Source organism: Lolium perenne, chromosome 1, assembly GCF_019359855.2.
Source record: "Lolium perenne isolate Kyuss_39 chromosome 1, Kyuss_2.0, whole genome shotgun sequence".
NCBI lineage: Eukaryota > Viridiplantae > Streptophyta > Magnoliopsida > Poales > Poaceae > Lolium > Lolium perenne.
The window spans coordinates 237,554,657-237,571,016 of record NC_067244.2 but is presented as its reverse complement, the minus strand read 5'-3'; the positions used below and the strand labels follow the sequence as shown (position 1 = coordinate 237,571,016).

The 16,360-nt window shown below is 51.5% G+C and overlaps 1 protein-coding gene across 1 annotated transcript in view; it reads right to left on the bottom strand.

Annotated features, from left to right (window-relative positions):
* Window positions 1-876: 876 nt before the first annotated feature.
* The window catches only part of LOC139834943 (uncharacterized), a 110,113-nt gene continuing 94,629 nt past the window's right edge, over window positions 877-16,360 (bottom strand). Inside the window, exons 2-4 of the mRNA XM_071824867.1 lie at window positions 2,522-2,803; window positions 1,984-2,286; window positions 877-920 (exon numbers count right to left, since the gene is read on the bottom strand). Of these exons, the coding sequence (XP_071680968.1) occupies window positions 877-920; window positions 1,984-2,286; window positions 2,522-2,803 (629 nt within the window). The remainder of the gene's footprint in view (window positions 921-1,983; window positions 2,287-2,521; window positions 2,804-16,360) is intronic.

Sequence of the window (16,360 nt, the reverse complement as noted above, 5' to 3'; positions counted from 1 at the left end):
GGAAATCCATCAAGGAGAGTGCGGACATCACGCCTCATCCAGAGCCATAGTGGCCAAAGCCTTCCGGCACGGTTTTTACTGGTCGACTGCGCTCAGAGACGCAGAAGAGTTGGTGAAGAGGTGCAACGGCTGTCAGCGCTTCGCAAAGAAAAGACACCAGCCGGCTTCCGCCTTGAAAACCATCCCCATCACATGGCCATTTGCCGTATGGGGCTTGGATATGGTAGGCCCATTCAGAACGGCGCGAGGCGGCATGACACACCTCTTGGTGATGATTGACAAATTCACCAAGTGGATCGAAGCCAAGCCAATCAAGAAGCTAGATGGCTCCACAGCCGTCACATTCCTCAAGGAAATCATCGTGAGGTTCGGCTACCCCCACAGCATCATCACTGACAACGGCAGCAACTTCTCCCAAGGCATCTTCTCTCGCTATTGCGGGGAAATGGGGATCCGGATGGCCCTATCTTCTGTGGCGCACCCAGAGTCCAACGGACAAGTGGAAAAGGCTAACAGCTTAGTCCTAGCCGGCATCCGGCCCCGGCTGATGGAGCCGCTCGAGCGAGCAGCCGGCTGCTGGATTGAAGAGCTGCCCAATGTGCCGTGGAGCCTGCGCACAACGACAAACCGCTCAGTCGGCTTCACACCATTTTTCCTCGTATACGGGGCCGAAGCCGTCCTGCCGACTGATATCGAGCACGACGCGCCAAGGATCAAGCTCTACACTGAAGCCGAGGCCAAAGAAGCTCGCGAAGATGGAGTCGACCTGGTCGAAGAGGCCCGCTGCTGGCTGCGTCTAGATCTACCATTTACCAGCAAAGCCTCCGACGCTATCACAGCCGGAAGGTCCAGCCCTTAGCATTCCGAGAAGGAGACCTAGTGCTCCGGCTGATCCAGCGACAGCCGGACAAAGCATAAACCTGTCATCCCCATGGGAGGGTCCCTTCATCGTGAGCAAGGCAGTAGGCAATGATTCCTACTATCTCATAGATGCCCAAGAGGCTAAGAAAAACAAGCCGGACAAGGCTGACGAGGAGACTAAACGTCCCTGGAATGTCAACTTACTCCGCCCATTTTACACATGAGAGCAGGAATGTATGTATCCCTTGTATCCCTTTTGTAAGCTATGAAAAAGCACGCGCCAAGAGCGCCGTTTCCGACAAGTTTTTCGCGTACTTTACCTCTGTTTCGCCAATTGGCTTGAACCCTCTCACGCGGTCGGCTCAGTAACGTGATCCGGTTTCCGACAGCCGGCTTCCGATCCAGCTACAGACCGCAACCCGGCTGTCCGGCTGGCGGGAGCAAGGCCTAGGGAACCGACACGCGAAAAACGACTAAGGGAAAGAGTAAAAGCGAGTTGACTTGCAACTTTTCATGAAAGCGCCGGATTGCCGAATTCAGCTCGTTCGACTGAAATACTGTCAGCCTCACCCAGCGGCCCGCTCTTGATCCGGCGACGGATCGCAAGTCGGACGTACGACCGGCAAGAGCACAGCCAAAGAGTGGGGCGGATGGGAAAAAGCGAACGAGTCGAAAGAAAGCAACTCGGCACACAAATGATTAACAAACACATTAAAGTGTGACATAATTAAAGGACGATAATATTCATACATGCGCACCCGGCATCCCGGGGATTTAATAAATTGTCTTGGCAAAAGAACAACTGGAAAGACAGGTAAAACTAAGACACGGCTGGAGAAGGACCAGCCGGAGGAGCGTCCGCGGAGCCGGCTGCCGGGTCGTCTTCGGGCTCGTCTTCCGCCTCCTCATCTTCCATGTAGTCCTCATCGGATGGAGGAGGGTTCGGGTCCGCGACGAAGAGGGCCTTGTCGACGAAGTCGGCGATGGTGCTGGCTCGAGCAAGACGGGCGGCCTTGTATTCGGCTGGGAGCTTGTCCTCCACGCCGGCTCGCCGGAACTCAAGCTGCCCCAGGTCCACCTCGTTGTACCAAGAGAGGACGAAGGACAGCGCCATGTCGGCGCCAGCGCGCGTGGCCGACTCCTTCCAGTCGAGGAAGCGATCCGGCGCCCGCTCCATCAGGGAGGCGAGGCTGGAGATATCTTGCGGCACCGCCTCCTCAGGCCACAGCATCGGCGCCAGCTCTTCAACCGCCTTCCGGAGCTCCCAGCCGAGCTTGGTGATGGGCTCGACGCGGGCAGCCATGGACGCCATGTGATCCTCCATGGAGAAATACTCCGAGCTGCCCTCGCCGGTCTCCTGCCTCCTGGACTCGCGCGCAACGCCAACGGCTGCCAAAGCCGCGTCCTGCGTCTCCGGGAAGGCCGCTGCAAGACGAAGCAAGTCAGAAATCATCGAAGCCGAAATAAGCTGAAAAATGCAAATTTTCGAAGTCCTAAGCCAAAAGGAAAAGCCTGGCGGCAGCCGGCAAGAACTGACCGCCACCAGCCCGAAGATGGAGATAGCAAAGACATCAGAAGTTTCTGCTGCCGGCTGCCAACGAAAGCCGGCAGCCGACAGCCGAAAGCCGGCAAAGGGAAAGGAACATTAAGGTGCAATCACCCGCCAAGCCGCGATCAAGTGCGCCAATCTCATCCGTCCAGCGCTTGGCGGTAGCCGTCAGCTCCGTGGACTTGGCGGTGACCTCCTCTTGCAGCGCAAGCCGCTGCTTCTCCACCTCCGTTAGCCGCCGGCTCAGATCGTCCACCTTCTCCTTCTCCGCCGTCCTAAGGGAGTTGAGCTCAGAGAGGTGGTTCTGCTCCAGCAGGCGCAGCCGTGCCAGCTCTGCTCGGCTAGCTTGAGCTTGGCGGCTGAAGAACGGCCCGCCTCCTCGCTCTCGGCGCACTGGGCGCGAGCAGCCCGGAGATCCGACTCCAGCCGCGGGACCTTGGCGGCTTCAACTGCGAGGCAGCCGGAAAGAAACGTCAGCCAACGAAGATTCAAAAGAAAATAAGACATCGAGTCGAAAGAAGCAAGAGCTCACCCTTGGCGGCTCCCAGCTCGCGGGCCAAGTCGGCCCGGTCCAGCTTGGCCTTGTGGTAATGGGTAACGGCGCGATTATACAAAGTGGTGCGCCGATCCATCACAGCCTAAGGAAAAAAGAAAGTCAGTCAGCTAGGCGAAACCCGGGCCGGCTCCAAGCAGCCGGCCCATGCCTCGGAGGGCTACCAGGATGATAACCAAATCAAAAAACAGATAAAGCTTACCTTGCCGGCTTCCTCCACCTTGGCAACGCTGGCCGCGGTCTCGGCAGCCCTGGCCTTGAGGTGGGCCTGCAGGCTGGAGAAGAACATCTCCACCGATGCTTGGCCAGGGTTCCCCTCCCGGCTGGTCACCTCGTAGGAGTCGGCGCGGAGCCACGCCTGCTCCATGGTGGCAGCCGAGCCAAGGCTGGAGTCGGAGGCGGACGGCACCTGAAGAAGAAGAGCGCCCTTGGCCACGTGCGAGGCCCCTGCTGCGACGCCGATGGGGCTTCCGTCCTCACCCGGCGCGCGAGTCGGCGCCCTCCGTGCGCGCCGGCTCATCCCTTGCCGGCTCCCGCCTGGTTGGCTCACCCCTCGTCGGCTCCGGCGGCGGCGACGCTCCGGGCGCAGCAGATGGCCCAGCCGGCGCAGCTGTCTCCGGCGCCTGAGGTGCCCCCTCCGGGCTCTCATCCAGCACCACCACGCTTGGCGGGGCGCCGGCTCCGGTCGCAGCGGCGCGGCTCTGCCGGCTCCGGCTCCGGTCGCGGACGGTGCAGCCCTTCCGGCTCCGGCTCTGGGTGAAGGCGGCATGCCCCGGCCGGCCCCGCAGCGGGGTCCGTAAGGCGAGTCCGGCGCGGGAACATGTCGTCCAGCGTCGGCTGCCGAGTCGGCTCGACCCGCGTGCCGCGATCAGGCGCTGAGGCCAGCGGCACGGCGAAGGAAGGTGCCCCTGCGGAAGGCGCAGTACCCGCAGGCGGTGGTGGCGTAGGAGCGCGCGATGAAGGCTGCGGCGTCGGCTCCCTCCTTTGGCGCAGCGGCGGCGACGCGACGCGCGGAGCCTGCCGGGAGCCGCCACCCTGGGTAAACTTGATGGGAGCCCTAGCCGGACAAACAAAGAGAAGATAAGCATAAAAAGTAAGGAAAGAAAAGGAATCAAACAAGAAAGAGAAAGAGAACTCACCCGGCCTGCTCCGGAACCTTCTTCGGCTGCTGCCGGCGGAGCTTCTTCGCCTTCGTCTCCAAGGCGGCAGTGGAGCGAGGCTCGCTGGCCCGCTTCTTCCCCTGGCGTGCCGAAGTCGCCGTGGTGCTTGGCGGCCTCGCGCGCAGAGGCACGGCCGGGATCGGCCCCGTGCCGGACGTCGCCGGCTCCTCGTCCTCCTGCTGCTCTGGTGAGGGGGGCGGATTGTGCTCCCCCTGGCCACCTAGATCAGGCGCCTGCAGCAGGTCGTCGTCGCCGGCCTGGTCACCGGCTTGGTCAGCCGGATCGACATGATCCGGCGTCCACCTCCTCGTCGCCAGGTCGCCGTCCTCGGTGTTCTGGCGCTCAAAGAGCTAGAAAGAAAGAAAAAGCATGAGCAAACAACAAGCCAAAAATTGGCAGAAGCAAAAGGAAGTCGGCCTCGCAGCCGCAAGCCGGAAGCCGGCGAAAAACACAAGCTTACCCGTTCGGGCGGGTGGTCCCTGTCGCGGGGCGCCAGCCCGTAGTTCCAGTCGTCCGGCATGTTTGCCTTGGTGATGTTGTTCACCCGGCTGGCCACCTGGGCCTTGGTGAGCACCGCCTTGGACGTCCGGTTCGGGTCGAACCGGCCGGACATGTGCCCGATTTTGTGGGTGCGCCTCTGGAGCGGCAGCACCCGGCGCTCAGCGATGGTGCAGAGGAGATCCTCCGCAGTCAGCCCGTTCTCGACGGCCGCCCCCAAGAAGTCCCAGAGCTGGTTCACCTCGGCGTCCGGATCCGACGTGCGGGCGTTGTAGCTCCAGTTGATCCGGCCGACGGGAGGAGCCGGGTTGAACTCCGGCAGGTTGATCCGGTCGACGAGCTGCCCCTCGTTGCGCACATAGAAGAACGACATCTGCCAGTTCTTCACCGAGTCAACGGTGGGGATCTTGGGGAAGGGCGTACCAGGCCGGGTGTAGATCGAGGCGGCGCCGCAGGCTCGCAGGCGGCCCTCGGTGGTTTGCGCCTTCAAGTAGAACAGCCGGCTCCAGAAGTCGATGTCTGGCCACAAGCCGGCGTAGGCCTCCATGAACGCCACGTAACAGCTGAGGAGGACGCACGCGTTGGCCGGCAGGTGGTGCGGCTGCAGGCCGAAGTTGTCGAGGAACTGCCGGAAGAAGGTTGAAGCCGGCAGGCCCAGCCCGCGATCAAGGTGCGCGCCGAAGACGACGCGCTCGCCGGGCTGCGGCTCGGGCTCCGTCTCCTCGCCGGGCGCCCGACAGACCACCGCCGACGGGATCCGGCGGAGGCGCACCAGCCGCTCGATGTCGTCCTCCCGCATGTATGAGCCCCTCCACGATCCGCTGGCGGAGGCCATTGTCGAAGAAGAGGAAGAGGTTGACCACGAGAGGCGAAACGGCGACGAAGAGCCTTGCGACGGCGGCGGCGACGGCGGCGGCTGAGGACGCTCCGTGGAAACGCGCGGCCCCGTGGCGCCGGATTGGTGGAGTGGCGGCGGCGGCCCGGCGGGAGAACGTCGGGGCAGCTGCTCGCCGGAGTTCGCCAGGAGTGTTGGCGTGCGACGGAGCGCTCGAGCGAAGAAAGGAGAGAGCTTGAGTGAGAGGACGAAGAGCGCGAGGAAGGAGAAGGGCGCCTCGGTACCGCTACCGGGGGCATTTATAGCCGCCTGGCGCGCCAGTTGCGCGGCCACGTGGCGATCGTGGGCCACGATCGGGATTTACTGCGCTGTAACTCCCCCCACGACGGCAGCGGTTACCGAAAACGGCCACACCACGTCCCCCACTACCGCACCGGATCCGGCGGGAGCATTGATGTGACCAGACGAACCGACCGCAGCGCCAGGCGTCAGACCAGTCAAGTCGGGTACAGGACCCGAGGCGGCGGAGACTCCGGCGCGCCGCAAGCCGGAGCCGGACAATAAGTTCAACTCGGACTAAAAGTCGTCAACAAGGCGGAGGCGCCACCAAAGCTTGCGAGAAAACAAAAGCTGCATAAGTGTAAAAAGCGGCCGGCTAGAAGCAGCCGGCGGAAACGAGCCGGATGAGGGCGCAGCCGGCTGAATGGAAATTCTCAGTCAGCCCCTCCAAGTGCCGTCAAATATATTCGAGAAGCCAGGAAAACCTGCCTAGGTCCTTCTAGACGCAGGACCTTGCCAGCTTCGGGGGCTAATGTCGGGGGGAAGACCCCGGATAGGGCATTGGACGCGGAGCAGCCGGCTGGCCACTGGCCGGCTCGCGGCAAAGGCCGGCTGAGGAGCAGCCGGCTTGCGCTGTGGCCGGCTGGTCCGGAAGCCGGCTGGCTCTAGGTCCTAGTCGGCCTGGCTACGGCCACCAATGCTGTAGCTGGGCCGGCTTCTACAAGCCATATCCGACTGGGGTTTGTACCTCAGACTGACTCGAGGCTGGCGAGTCTTGCACTGGAAGGAACCGGGTTGGTGATCCGGGTTCCGAAAGTCCACGCTGACTCCATCTTCCGTAAAACGCGGGGCACTGTGGAGCAATAGTGCCACGCGCCGGACAGGCCGCCAGGGCTTACGACGATCCGTACTGGCTACAGTGGCTGACGGCGACAGGGACACCTCCTCTCCATACCGCTGACCGTGGCAGCCGGATGGGACAGGCCACGATGCCTCAACGGCTCCTGACGTCACCGCCTCGGGAAGGAGCGGAAGCCGAAGCCGGCCAGGCCGGCCAGTAAACTATAGGGTCTTATATGTAAAGTGCCGGCGCCTATATAAGCCGCACTACCCCCTCTCATGCAGGGGATCGATCATTCTTACTTCACTCCACCCATAGAGCTGCCCTGAGAGAGAGACCATCGTCTCCCTTAGCCTCCCAGGAGCAGCCGGACATAGCTCTAGGAGCACCATTGTATTGTGTGATCATCATATACACTCATAGCAGGAGTAGAGGTTTTACCTCCATCGGAGGGCCTCGAACCTGGGTACGTCGCCGTGTCGCTCGTGCCCATACCCGCATCTGGATACCGCCGTGAGATTCCTCAGGAACCACTTCGATTAGCCACCCTATGGCATATGCCGTGACGATCCCACGACAGCTATAACTCGCAGTGCCTTTCAAGTAACGCAAAACTCTCTCAAGAGCATGCCAATGAACATCTCCATGTCTAGAAACAAAACGGCTGAGTTTACTTACAGCAAAGGTGATGTCAGGCCTCGTGGCGCTGGCTAAATACATAAGCGAGCCAATGATCTGCGAATATCGCAATTGATCTCTAGCAATTATTTTATTCTTACGAATTATCACACTAGGATCATAAGGCATTGGAGAAGATTTGCAGTCGCTATACCCGAAGTGACTCATGATCGTTTCCACATAGTGGGACTGAAGCAATGTAATCCCACCATCACCATCCTTCAGCAGGTTGATGTTTAAGATCACACCAACTACTCCCAATTCCTTCATCTCAAAACAACGAGATAGGAACTCCTTGACCTCCTTAATCATAGTAAGGTTGGTCCCGAATATCAATATGTCATCGACATAGAGACAAAGAATAACTCCCTCGCGCCCACCATGGCGATTGTATACACACTTGTCAGCTTCGTTTACAACAAAGCCTTCATCGGTTAAAGTTCTTTCAAACTTCTCATGCCACTGCTTAGGTGCTTGCTTAATCCCATACAAAGACTTCAGTAATTTACACACCTTTCCTTCTTGACTATCTACTACAAATCCATCAGGCTGCCCCATATAAATTTCCTCTTCAAGCTCTCCATTTAGGAAAGCAGTCTTAACATCCATTTGATGAATGAGAAGACCATGTGAGGCAGCCAAGGATAGTAGCACTCGAATGGTGGTCAATCTGACAACATGTGAGTATGTATCAAAGAAATCTTCACCTTCTTTCTGGGTATAACCCTTGGCCACAAGACGTGCCTTGTACTTTTCAATAGTACCATCGGGTCTAAGCTTTTTCTTGAACACCCATTTACATCCTACAGGTTTGCACCCATAAGGACGATCAGTAATTTCCCAAGTTCCATTGGCTAAGATGGAATCCATCTCGCTACGGACAGCTTCCTTCCAGTAGTCAGCATCCAGAGATGCATAGGCTTCTAAAATAGAAGTGGGAGTGTCATCCACGAGGTACACAATGAAATCATGTCCAAAGGACTCTGCAGTCCTCCGTCTCTTGCTCCTTTTGGAAGCTTCATTGTCATCCTCCACAGGATTATCAAAGTGTTCTATAGCCATGGTAGGTTCAGGAAATAATTCATGAGTAGATGAAATGGGCATCTCCTGAATTGATGAGCTAGACGTTTCTTTCATAGGAAAGATGTCCTCAAAGAAAGTCGCATCATTCGACTCCATAATTGTACCAACATGCATGTCGGATACCTCAGATTTTACTATCAAAAATATGTAGCCAATGCTATGAAATGCATATCCCAGAAGAACACAATCCACGGTTTTCGGTCCAAGCTTGCGCTTCTTGGGTATCGGCACATTTACTTTCGCCATATAGCCCCAAGTTCGTAGGTAATAGAGTTTCAGCCTTTTTCTTTCCCATTCCTCAAACGGGGTAATGGTTTTGTTCTTTGTGGGGACACGGTTTAGGACATGACATGCAATCAATATTGCCTCCCCCACCATGCCTTGGATAGACCCGATGTATGTAACATGGCGTTAATCAAATCAATTAGAGTACGGTTCTTTCTTTCGGCCACCCCATTTGAGTGAGGTGAGTAGGGATATGTCCTCTCATGGATAATACCATGTTCCGCACAAAAATAATCGAACTCATTGGAAAAGTACTCTCCACCACGATCAGACCTTAGCCGCTTGATCTTTCGATCAAGTTGGTTTTCTGCTTCAGCTTTAAAGATTTTGAAGTAATTAAGAGCTTCATCTTTAGAATTCAGGAGGTACACATAACAATATCGAGTAGAGTCATCAATTAAAATCATGAAGTATCTTTTCTCTCCTTTTGTCAATTCACCATTCAATTCACAAAGATCCGAATGTATAAGCTCCAACGGTGCCAAGTCTCTTGCCTCCGCAGTCTTATGAAACTTACGTGGTTGCTTAGCTTGCACACATACTTGACACTTGGATTTCTTGATAATAGCAAATTTTGGAATTATATTCATATTCGCTAGCCGCGTCATGCACCCAAAATTAATATGACAAAGTTGTGAATGCCAAATATCGGACTCACTATCATTGCAAACATGATTAATAATGTGAGTACATAAGTCTGACAAAGATAAGCGGAACAAGCCTCCGCACACATAACCCTTTCAACCAAATTGTCCACACTTGGAAATTACAACTTTATTGGACTAAAAAACCAACTTAAAACCATCTCGACATAAAAGCGATCCGCTAACGAGATTCTTATTAATGGAGGGAACGTGTTGCACATTCTTCAGCTGGATGGTATTGAAGTAAACTTCAGATCCACCGTACCAACACCACGAACAGAAGCACGTGAGCCGTTTCCCATCAACACGGAGGAAGTCCTTGAGACCTGATAAGAAGAAAACATAGAGACATCAGAACATACATGTGTATTGGCTCTGGTATCTATCCACCAATCAGGAGAATTACATACTGAAAGGACATTAGGGGAAATACCGTACCCAACGTCCTTCATCTCAGTATCAACGCCAATAAAAACATTTGCGAACGTGCCGTTGTTCGCATGCCGATCATGGCGTTCTGGGCAATCAGGAGCCCAATGTCCAGGAGCGCCACAAACATGGCAGTTCCCTTTCTTCTTATAAGGAGTCTTCCTCTTGAAGTTGGTTGAGTTGGAGGCTTTGTTCTTCTCATCAAACTTGCCTTTTCCATTGTTCTTATTCTTAGACTTGTGAGATTGGAAGTTCTTCTTCTGTACCACATTGGCACTAGAACCTCCCTCAAAACTACGAGTGCGTGTGTCCTTTGCCCTCACCTTCTCTTCCACATGAAGTGAGCCAATGAGATCCGAAACGGAAAACTCTTGTCTCTTATGTTTCAGAGAAGTAGCAAAGTTCCTCCACGAGGGAGGAAGCTTGGCAATAATGCCACTGGCCACAAATTTTTCCAGTAAGGTACACTTAAACTGCTCGAGTTCTTTGGCAAGGGACTGAATCTCATGAGCCTGCTCAACCACGGAGCGCTCATCAGTCATCCTGTAGTCATAGTATTGCTCCATGACATACAATTCAGTGTCAGCGTCCGAGACCCCAAATTTGGCCTCGAGCGCATCCCACGCATATTTACCATGGTCGAAAGCCATGTACGGGTCAACAATGTTGTCCCCAAGAATGCTGAACAAGGCTACCTTAAACATGGCGTCGACATTCTCAAACTTTTCCTGTTCCTCTGCAGAAAGAGGCCCGTCAGGTCTAGCATCTGTGGTGCTAAAACAGCCTAGGTTTGTAAACCATAGAACTGCCTTTATGCGCCACCTCTTGTAATGCATACCATCAAAGAGGGGAGGTCGAGTAGTGGCAGCAACGCTGCTTGAATTGATTTGCCTAAAATCAGGTTTTTTGAATTGTTGAATATATAATCAAATATTATCCATATGAAATAATCCGTACAAGTAACTGATAAATCATGACTATGAAAATAACGAATAAACTAATCGTTCAGACTGGTAAGGTAGATGAACAGATCACATCTAAACAAGACAAACCGATCGCATCTACCACAAAAACTTGAAGAAGAAACTCCAACAGAAACTGAAAGAGAAACGACAAGATCACATACTTCGCAACAGCGTCGTTGTCGCCCATGTTGAGGTTGCCGAAGAAGTCACCGAGGTCCGGGAAGAAGTTGTCGGTGTGGAGGAACTCATCATTCGACGACGACGTCGTGATGCCAGTAGTCGCATCGGAGCGCTCCCAAAAAACCTGATTGCTGATACGTCTCCAACGTATCGATAATTTCTTATGTTTCATGCTACTTTATTGATGATATCTACATGTTTTATGCATACTTTATGTCGTATTTATGCATTTTCCGGCACTAACCTATTAACGAGATGCCGAAGAGCTAGTTGCTGTTTTCTGCTGTTTTTGGTTTCAGAAATCCTAGTAAGGAAATATTCTCGGAATTGGACGAAATCAACGCCCAGGATCTTATTTTTCCACGAAGCTTCCAGAAGTCCGAAGAGGAAACGAAGTGGGGCGACGAGGCAGCCACACACCAGGGCGGCGCGGCCCAGGCCCTGGATGCGCCGGCCTGTGATGTGGGCCCCTCGTGGCGCCCCCTGACCTACCCTTCCGCCTACTTAAGCCTTCGTCGAGAATAACTCCAGTACCGAGAGCCACGATACGGAAAACCTTCCAGAGACGCCGCCGCCGCCAATCCCATCTCGGGGGATTCAGGAGATCGCCTCCGGCACCCTGCCGGAGAGGGGAATCATCTCCCGGAGGACTCTTCACCGCCATGGTCGCCTCCGGAGTGATGAGTGAGTAGTTCACCCCTGGACTATGGGTCCATAGCAGTAGCTAGATGGTCGTCTTCTCCTAATTGTGCTATCATTGTTGGATCTTGTGAGCTGCCTAACATGATCAAGATCATCTATCTGTAATGCTACATGTTGTGTTTGTTGGGATCTGATGAATAAGTGAATGCTATGTTATGTTGATTATCAATATCATCTATGTGTTGTTTATGATCTTGCATGCTCCCCGTTGCTAGTAGAGGCTCTGGCCAAGTTTTTGCTTGTAACTCCAAGAGGGAGTATTTATGCTCGATAGTGGGTTCATGTCTCCATTAAATCTGGGGGAGTGACAGAAACCTCTAAGGTTGTGGATGTGCTGTTGCCACTAGGGATAAAACATCAATGCTATGTCTAAGGATATAATCGTTGATTACATTATGCACCATACTTAATGCAATTGTCTGTTGTTTGCAACTTAATACTGGAGGGGGTTCGGATGATAACCTGAAGGTGGACTTTTTAGGCATAGATGCATGCTGGATAGCGGTCTATGTACTTTGTCGTAATGCCCAGTTAAATCTCACAATACTCATCATAACATGTATGTGCATGGTCATGCCCTCTTTATTTGTCAATTGCCCAACTGTAATTTGTTCACCCAACATGCTTATTCTTATCGGAGAGACACCACTAGTGAACTGTGGACCTCGGTCCATTCTTTTACATCAAATACAATCAACTGCAATACTCGTTCTAATGTTTTCTGCAACAATCATCATCCACACTATACATCTAATCCTTTGTTACAACAAGCCGGTGAGATTGACAACCTCACTGTTACGTTGGGACAAAGTATCTTGGTTGTGTTGTGCAGGTTCCACGTTGGCGCCGGAATCCCTGGTGTTGCGCCGCACTACACTCCGCCGCCATCAACCTTCAACGTGCTTCTTGGCTCCTACTGGTTCGATAAACCTTGGTTTCTTACTGAGGGAAAACTTGCCGCTGTACGCATCACACCTTCCTCTTGGGGTTCCCAACGGACGCGTGCTGTACGCGTATCAAGACCGTTTTCAGGCGCCGTTGCCGGGGAGATCAAGACACGCTGCAAGGGGAGTCTCCACCTCCAACCTCTTTACTTTGTTTTTGTCTTGCTTTACTTTTATTTAGTACTTTGTTTGTTGCACTAAAACAAAACACAAAAAAATTAGTTGCTAGTTTTACTTTACTTGCTATCTTGTTTGCCATATTAAAAACACAAAAAATTAGTTACTTGCATTTACTTTATCTAGTTTGCTTTATTTACTGTTGCTAAAATGGGTACTCCTGAAAATACTAAGTTGTGTGACTTCACAACCACAAATAATAATGATTTCTTATGCACACCTATTGCTCCACCTGCTACTACAGCAGAATTCTTTGAAATTAAACCTGCTTTACTGAATCTTGTTATGCGAGAGCAATTTTCTGGTGTTAGTTCTGATGATGCTGCTGCCCATCTCAATAATTTTGTTGAACTATGTGAAATGCAAAAGTATAAGGATGTAAATGGTGACATTATAAAATTAAAATTGTTTCCTTTCTCATTAAGAGGAAGAGCTAAAGATTGGTTGCTATCTCTACCTAAGAATAGTATTGATTCATGGACTAAATGCAAGGATGCTTTTATTGGTAAATATTATCCTCCTGCTAAAATTATATCTTTGAGAAGTAGCATAATGAATTTTAAACAATTGGATAATGAGCATGTTGCCCAAGCATGGGAAAGAATGAAATCTTTGGTTAAAAATTGCCCAACCCATGGACTGACTACTTGGATGATCATCCAAACCTTTTATGCAGGACTGAATTTTTCTTCGCGGAACCTATTGGATTCAGCTGCTGGAGGTACCTTTATGTCCATCACTCTAGGCGACACAACAAAGCTTCTTGATAATATGATGATTAATTACTCTGAATGGCACACGGAAAGAGCTCCACAAGGTAAGAAGGTAAATTCTGTTGAAGAAACCTCTTCCTTGAGTGATAAGATTGATGCTATTATGTCTATGCTTGTGAATGGTAGGACAAATGTTGATCCTAATAATGTTCCGTTAGCTTCATTGGTTGCCCAAGAAGAACATGTTGATGTAAACTTCATTAAAAATAATAATTTTAACAACAATGCTTACCGGAACAATTCTAGTAACAACTATAGGCCATATCCTTATAATAATGGTAACGGTTATGGTAATTCTTATGGGAATTTTTACAACAATAATAGGAATTCACCCCCTGGACTTGAAGCCATGCTTAAAGAATTTATTAGTACACAAACTGCTTTTAACAAATCTGTTGAAGAAAAGCTTGGGAAAACTGATATACTTGCTTCTAAAGTCGATAGTCTTGCTGCTGATGTTGATCTTTTGAAATCGAAAGTTATGCCTAATGAAAATAATGATATTAAGTCATTTGCTACATGACACGCGTACAGCACGCGACCGTTGGGAACCCCAAGTGGAAGGTGTGATGCGTACAGCAGTAAGTTTCCCTCAGTTAGAAACCAAGGTTTATCGAACCAGTAGGAGTCAAGAAGCACGTTGAAGGTTGATGGCGGCGAGATATAGTGCGGCGCAACACCAGGGATTCCGGCGCCAACGTGGAACCTGCACAACACAACCAAGATACTTTGCCCCAACGAAACAGTGAGGTTGTCAATCTCACCGGCTTGCTGTAATAAAGGATTAGATGTATAGTGTGGATGATGTTTGTTTGCAGAGAACAGTAGAACAATTGCAGTAGATTGTATTTCAGATGTAAAGAATTGGACCGGGGTCCACAGTTCACTAGTGGTGTCTCTCCCATAAGATAAATAGCATGTTGGGTGAACAAATTACAGTTGGGCAATTGACAAATAGAGAGGGCATGACCATGCACATACATATTATGATGAGTATAGTGAGATTTAATTGGGCATTATGACAAAGTACATAGACCGCTATCCATCATGCATCTATGCCTAAAAAGTCCACCTTCAGGTTATCATCCGAACCCCCTCCAGTATTAAGTTGCTAACAACAGACAATTGCATTAAGTATTGCGCGTAATGTAATCAATAACTACATCCTCGGACATAGCATAAATGTTTTATCCCTAGTGGCAACAGCACATCCATAACCTTAGGGGTTCTTGTCACTCCCCCAGATTCACGGAGACATGAACCCACTATCGAGCATAAATACTCCCTCTTGGAGTTACAAGCATCAACTTGGCCAGAGCATCTACTAGTAACGGAGAGCATGCAAGATCATAAACAACACATAGATATAAATTGATAATCAACATAACATGGTATTCTCTATTCATCGGATCCCAACAAACACAACATATAGCATTACAGATAGATGATCTTGATCATGTTCGGCAGCTCACAAGATCCGACAATGAAGCACATAAGGAGAAGACAACCATCTAGCTACTGCTATGGACCCATAGTCCAGGGGTAGACTACTCACTCATCACTCCGGAGGCGACCATGGCGGTGTAGAGTCCTCCGGGAGATGAATCCCCTCTCCGGCAAGGTGCCGGAGGCGATCTCCTGAATCCCCCGAGATGGGATTGGCGGCGGCGGCGTCTCTGGAAGGTTTTCCGTATCGTGGCTCTCGGTACTGGGGGTTTCGCGACGAAGGCTATTTGTAGGCGGAAGAGCAGGTCAGGGGGCCACACGAGGGGCCCAGGAGACAGGTCGGCGCGGCCAAGACCTGGGCCGCGCCGCCCTATCATCTGGCCGCCTCGTGGCCTGATACGCGTACAGCACGCGTCCGTTGGGAACCCCAAGAGGAAGGTGTGATGCGTACAGCGGCAAGTTTTCCCTCAGTATGAAACCAAGGTTTATCGAACCAGTAGGAGCCAAGAAGCACGTTGAAGGTTGATGGCGGCGAGATGTAGTGCGGCGCAACACCAGGGATTCCGGCGCCAACGTGGAACCTGCACAACACAAACCAAGTACTTTGCCCCAACGAAACAGCGAGGTTGTCAATCTCACCGGCTTGCTGTAACAAAGGATTAGATGTATAGTGTGGATGATGATTGTTTGCAGAAAACAGTAGAACAGTATTACAGTAGATTGTATTTCAGTATAGAGAATTGGACCGGGGTCCACAGTTCACTAGAGGTGTCTCTCCCATAAGATAAACAGCATGTTGGGTGAACAAATTACAGTTGGGCAATTGACAAATAAAGAGGGCATGACCATGCACATACATATTATGATGAGTATAGTGAGATTTAATTGGGCATTACGACAAAGTACATAGACCGCCATCCAGCATGCATCTATGCCTAAAAAGTCCACCTTCAGGTTATCATCCGAACCCCCTCCAGTATTAAGTTGCTAACAACAGACAATTGCATTAAGTATTGCGCGTAATGTAATCAGTAACTACATCCTCGAACATAGCACCAATGTTTTATCCCCAGTGGCAACAGCACATCCATAATCTTAGAGATTTCTGTCACTTCCCCAGATTCACGGAGACATGAACCAACTATCGAGCATAAATACTCCCTCTTGGAGTTACAAGCATCTACTTGGCCAGAGCATCTACTAGTAACGGAGAGCATGCAAGATCATAAACAACACATAGATATAAATTGATAATCAACATAACAAGTATTCTCTATTCATCGGATCCCAATAAATGCAACATATAGAATTACAGATAGATGATCTTGATCATGTTCGGCAGCTCACAAGACCCGACAATTAAGCACAATGGGGAGAAGACAACCATCTAGCTACTGCTATGGACCCATAGTCCAGGGGTAGACTACTCACACATCACTCCGGAGGCGACCATGGCGGCGTAGAGTCCTCCGGGAGAT